This window comes from Scyliorhinus canicula, chromosome 12 (assembly GCF_902713615.1).
Source record: "Scyliorhinus canicula chromosome 12, sScyCan1.1, whole genome shotgun sequence".
NCBI classification, from domain to species: Eukaryota; Metazoa; Chordata; class Chondrichthyes; order Carcharhiniformes; family Scyliorhinidae; genus Scyliorhinus; species Scyliorhinus canicula.
The window spans coordinates 101,022,042-101,027,203 of NC_052157.1; the positions used below are offsets into that span (position 1 = coordinate 101,022,042).

At 53.4% G+C, this 5,162-nt stretch overlaps 1 protein-coding gene across 1 annotated transcript; it reads right to left on the minus strand.

The window, feature by feature from the left end:
* Positions 1–2,014: 2,014 nt before the first annotated feature.
* On the minus strand, positions 2,015–2,707 carry LOC119974312 (pollen-specific leucine-rich repeat extensin-like protein 1). The gene has a single exon (XM_038813085.1). It carries the CDS (start codon positions 2,705–2,707, stop codon positions 2,015–2,017), a length of 693 nt encoding a protein of 230 aa, XP_038669013.1.
* Between the last annotated feature and the right edge of the window lie 2,455 nt (positions 2,708–5,162).

Below are 5,162 nucleotides of genomic sequence, written 5' to 3' on the forward strand. Positions count from 1 at the left end.
ATAAGTATTCGTTACACTTTACAACTATTAAACTGAGCTGCAACATGCCTGCTGTTGCCACTAAGCCATCAATTTTTCAAACAACATCTCCATCCCCTTCATACTTTCCATCTTCTTGAAGTTTAGAATAGGGATTCCTCAATCTTTCATTCTATGAAGGGGCCCAAATGAAAGCTTCCCCCAGTTATAATGAACAGCTAACACTGAACTCAAGGGCTGGGGTCTATCTTTACTCCTGATAAGAGAATGCGCTCCTTCATTCGGGCTAAGCGGGGACAGCTACATCTCTGCTTCCTGAGTAATCCTTTTGAGAATTGAACTTGGAAAGCCCCAGAGTCATAGATCTAGAATAGATGATGGTTCCTCTTTCCTAAATACAATATGACCAATAACAGGAAGTTCAGAAACAGCTGAGTGAAAACATTTCAACAGATTCAGCAGGGTCCAAAGAGTCTGGGAACTTTGCAGAGGGTGCTCAACGCAATACTTCTCTTTAAATCAGACTGCGTTTGTCCGTGTGGTTCATTGCTACATGGGGGAAGATTGACCAAGCAGGAAGTCTTATTTTCTGTCGCAGAGAAGACTCTGAAATATGGGCAGTGCTGTATTTTCAAGAAATGCTGCAGCCAGATCGCACACGTCAAGGTCACATTGTGGTCATGACCAGCCAATCTGTTTCAGTAATGTTGGTTGCAGGATACATAAACTATCCTTGTCATCCTTGATTAGAGCCAATGGGCCTTTTACATCCACCTGAGAGGGCACACTGGGCCTTCATTTAATGTTTCAGCCAAAAAATGGCACCTCTGACAATTCAACATTCCCTCAGTACTGCATCAAAGTGTCAGCCTAGGCTTGGCACTCAAATCTCTGGAGTGGGCCATAAACCTCTGGTCTACTGACTCCAGGGTGAGAATATTGGCAACCGTGTCACATCTGACAGTGGAAGAAAAGCAATTGCCTGGAAATGGATAGCTAGTGGTCAAGGACTTTCTTTAGATTCCCTTATGACCTATTCGGGCCAATTCGTTCTTTCATCTTAAAAGAAATTAAGTAATAATAGAAGCACTGAAGTGTTAGGACAATGACCAGATGATTTTGACTATTTGAACTCTGGGTTATTACATCTCCTATGTCAAACATTGCCTACAATACCCCACACACTATGCTAAAATGTATTAAGGGCAAACAATGCGATATCTGCTCTACATTGGGGAGACCAAATGGAGAGTGGGTGACCATTTTGTGGAGCATCTCTGATCAGTCCGCATGACTCTGAGTTTCTTGTTGGCTGCCATTTTAATTCTCTGCCCCACTCTCACCCTAACTTCCTTGTTGTCCTCCTACACTGTTCCAGTGAAGCTTAATCCATTTGCCTGGATGAGTGCAGCTCCAACAACAGCTACTTACAGTATTGTGCCCCTCCCAAGATCCCAGCGATAATTCCCGCCCTACCGCCACGTGACCGCTTATGTAGCCACGTTGTCACGTTCTCACATGACCAGTCTACATCTACAGGGCTGTTTAGCACAGGGCTAAATCGCTGGCTTTGAAAGCCGACCAAGCAGGCCAGCAGCACGGTTCGATTCCTGTAACAGCCTCCCCGAACAGGCACCGGAATGTAGCGACTAGGGGCTTTTCACAGTAACTGCATTTGAAGCCTACTCGTGACAATTCATCTTCCCCATTTAGTTGGGACACATGGTGGCATGAGATGTAACAGTGTGTGTGCCGTAGGAATACAGACCATTGTGTGACATGCAATAAAACAAACTGACGAGAGAGAGAGGCACTGATTAGGCTGTAGCAACTAGTGCATAGCCCATCACGTCTCCTTCTCCCCCGACCCTTTCCCCCACTTTTCTATTGGAAGGAAAGTCAGTTCTGGGCTAAGAAGTAATAAAATCCTGGAATCTTGTGTTTGGCCTGTTCAGGTGCCTTGAGCTTGTGATTACACTGTTTGGTGTAACCAGCGTTTTTATTGGTACCAACACGGGACTTTTCATCAGTGTGTTCATTTGGTGCAGGGTTCGCTGTGTTGACCGCTGTAGGAGTTGCAGGGGGCTGGTGCAGGGGGCTGGTGCATGTCCGCTGGTGCAGGGGGCTGGTGCAGGGGGCTGGTGCATGTCCGCTGGTGCATGTCCGCTGTTGCAGGGGGCTGGTGCAGGGGGCTGGTGCAGGGGGCTGGTGCAGGGGGCTGGTGCATGTCCGCTGGTGCAGGGGGCTGGTGCAGGGGGCTGGTGCATGTCCGCTGGTGCAGGGGGCTGGTGCAGGGGGCTGGTGCATGTCCGCTGGTGCAGGGGGCTGGTGCAGGGGGCTGGTGCATGTCCGCTGGTGCAGGGTTCACTGTGTTAACTGCTGTAGGAGTCTGCATGTCCGCTGGTGCAGGGTCCGCTGGTGCAGGGGGCTGGTGCAGGGGCCTGGTGCATGTCCGCTGGTGCAGGGGGCTGGTGCAGGGGGCTGGTGCATGTCCGCTGGTGCAGGGTTCGCTGGTGCAGGGGGCTGGTGCAGGGGGCTGGTGCATGTCCGCTGGTGCAGGGTTCACTGTGTTAACTGCTGTAGGAGTCTGCATGTCCGCTGGTGCAGGGGGCTGGTGCAGGGGGCTGGTGCATGTCCGCTGGTGCAGGGTCCGCTGGTGCAGGGGGCTGGTGCAGGGGCCTGGTGCATGTCCGCTGGTGCAGGGGGCTGGTGCAGGGGGCTGGTGCATGTCCGCTGGTGCATGTCCGCTGGTGCAGGGTTCACTGTGTTAACTGCTGTAGGAGTCTGCATGTCCGCTGGTGCAGGGTCCGCTGGTGCAGGGGGCTGGTGCAGGGGCCTGGTGCATGTCCGCTGGTGCATGTCCGCTGGTGCAGGGTTCGCTGTGTTGACCGCTGTAGGAGTCTGCATGTCCGCTGGTGCAGGGTTCGCTGTGTTGACCGCTGTAGGAGTCTGCATGTCCGCTGGTGCAGGGTTTGCTGTGTTGACTGCTGTAGGAGTCTGCATGTCCGCTGGTGCAGGGGGCTGGTGCATGTCCGCTGGTGCAGGGTTTGCTGTGTTGACTGCTGTAGGAGTCTGCATGTCCGCTGGTGCAGGGTTTGCTGTGTTGACTGCTGTAGGAGTCTGCATGTCCGCTGGTGCATGTCCGCTGGTGCAGGGTTCGCTGTGTTGACCGCTGTAGGAGTTGCAGGGGGCTGGTGCATGTCCGCTGGTGCAGGGGGCTGGTGCATGTCCGCTGGTGCAGGGTTCGCTGTGTTGACCGCTGTAGGAGTTGCAGGGGGCTGGTGCATGTCCGCTGGTGCAGGGGGCTGGTGCAGGGGGCTGGTGCTATAGGTTGGATGACTGAAGGTGCTGGTTCTGATACTTGCAGAGGTGATGGCAATTGCGTGCATAGTGGGTATTGTCTGAGGCTACCGCGTAACTGCTCAGTTGTGGGCATTACCGTGGACTGGTTATGGCCACATGCAGTCTGAACTCTGACTGTTTTTTAAAAAATATTTTAGTAAGGCATTTGTATTAAAATTTTAGCAACAAAATAAGCAACCGCACATCCACCCACCAACAAGACCCAGCCAAAATGGCTGACATAAACAACTCCCCACTCCCAATTCCCCACCAACCTTCCCCCACCTTACCCAACTCCCCCTGCTTCCCCTTTCTTCCCCTAACCCTGCCCCCACCCCGCTGAAAACGTAATTTTTCCCATAGAAGTCGTTAAACAGCTGGCCCCTCTGGACAAACCCTAACATCGATCCCCTCAGGGCGAACTTGATCTTCTCAAGCTGGAGAATCCCAGCCATGTCATTGACCCACATTCCCGACTTCGGCGACTCCAAGTCTCCCCATGTCAATAACATCTCTGGGCTACCAGGGAGGCAAAGGCCAAGACATCGGCCTCTCTCTCCCCCTGGACTCCCGGAGGCTTCTGACACGCCAAAAATCGCCACCTCTGGACTCGGAGATACCCTTACCTTCAGTACCTCTGACATGACGTCAGCAAACTCCTTCCAGAATCCCCAATGCTTCGGACATGCCCAAAGCATATGAACATGATTCGCAGGCCCTTCCGCACACTGCCCACACCGTTCCTCCACCCCTTCAAAGAACGTGCTCATCCAGGCCACAGTCACGTATGCCCTGTGGACCACCTTAAATTTTATCAGGCACACAACAAGGATGCATTGACTCTCCTCAGGGTGCCCTCCCATAACCCAGCCTCCAGCACCCCACCCAGCTCTTCCTCCCACTTCCGCGTCACCTCCCTTATCGGGGCTCACTCCCCTTCCATCAGCTCCTTAGAAATTTCCGATACCTTCTCCTCCCCCATTCCCATTTGTGATGCTACCTTATCCTGTACCCCCTGGGCGGTAGGTGTGGGAAAGTCAATACCTGCTTCCGTACAAAATTCCTCACCTGCACCATCGCGCAGCTCAAATTCCTCCTCCAACCCTTCCAAACACGGAAAGTCGCCGTCGATAAACAAATCCCAAACAGTTGATCCCCACCCGCTTCCACCCCCGAAATCCCCAATGCAACCCACCTGGAACAAACCGGTGATTGCCACATATCGGTGCCCACACCTACACCCCCTCCAGCCCGATGTGCTGCTGCCACTGTACCCACACCCTCAGGGCTGCCACCTACGGGCTTGTAGAGTACCTGGCTGGCGAAAATGGCAGAGGCGCCGTTAACAGTGCCCCCAAACATCCATTCCAACACTGACCCCTCCCCCACTACCCACTTCCTCACCATCGCTAAATTCGCTGCCCAGTAATAATTTCTGAAGCTCGGAAGCCTCCCCCCCCCACCCCCCCCCACCCCCCCCCCCCCCCCCACCCCCCACCCCCCGCCCCCCTCGCTCGACCCCTCTCCAACAGCTTCTTCACCCGCGTGGTTTTACCCGCTCCAACAAACCCTGAGATCACTGCATTCACTCTCCTGACAAATAGCATGGGGATAAAAATTAAAAGACAATTGAAAACAAACAAGAACCTTGGGAGGACCGTAATCTTCATCGCCTGAACCCTCCCCACCAATGACAACGGGAGTGTATCCCACCTTCTAAAGTCCCCCCTCATCGGCTCCACCAACCGACACTTATGCAGCTTCTCCCACTCCCGCGCCACCTGAATGCCCAAATACCAAAATTTCCCACCCACCACCTTAAAATGCATCTCCACAGGCTC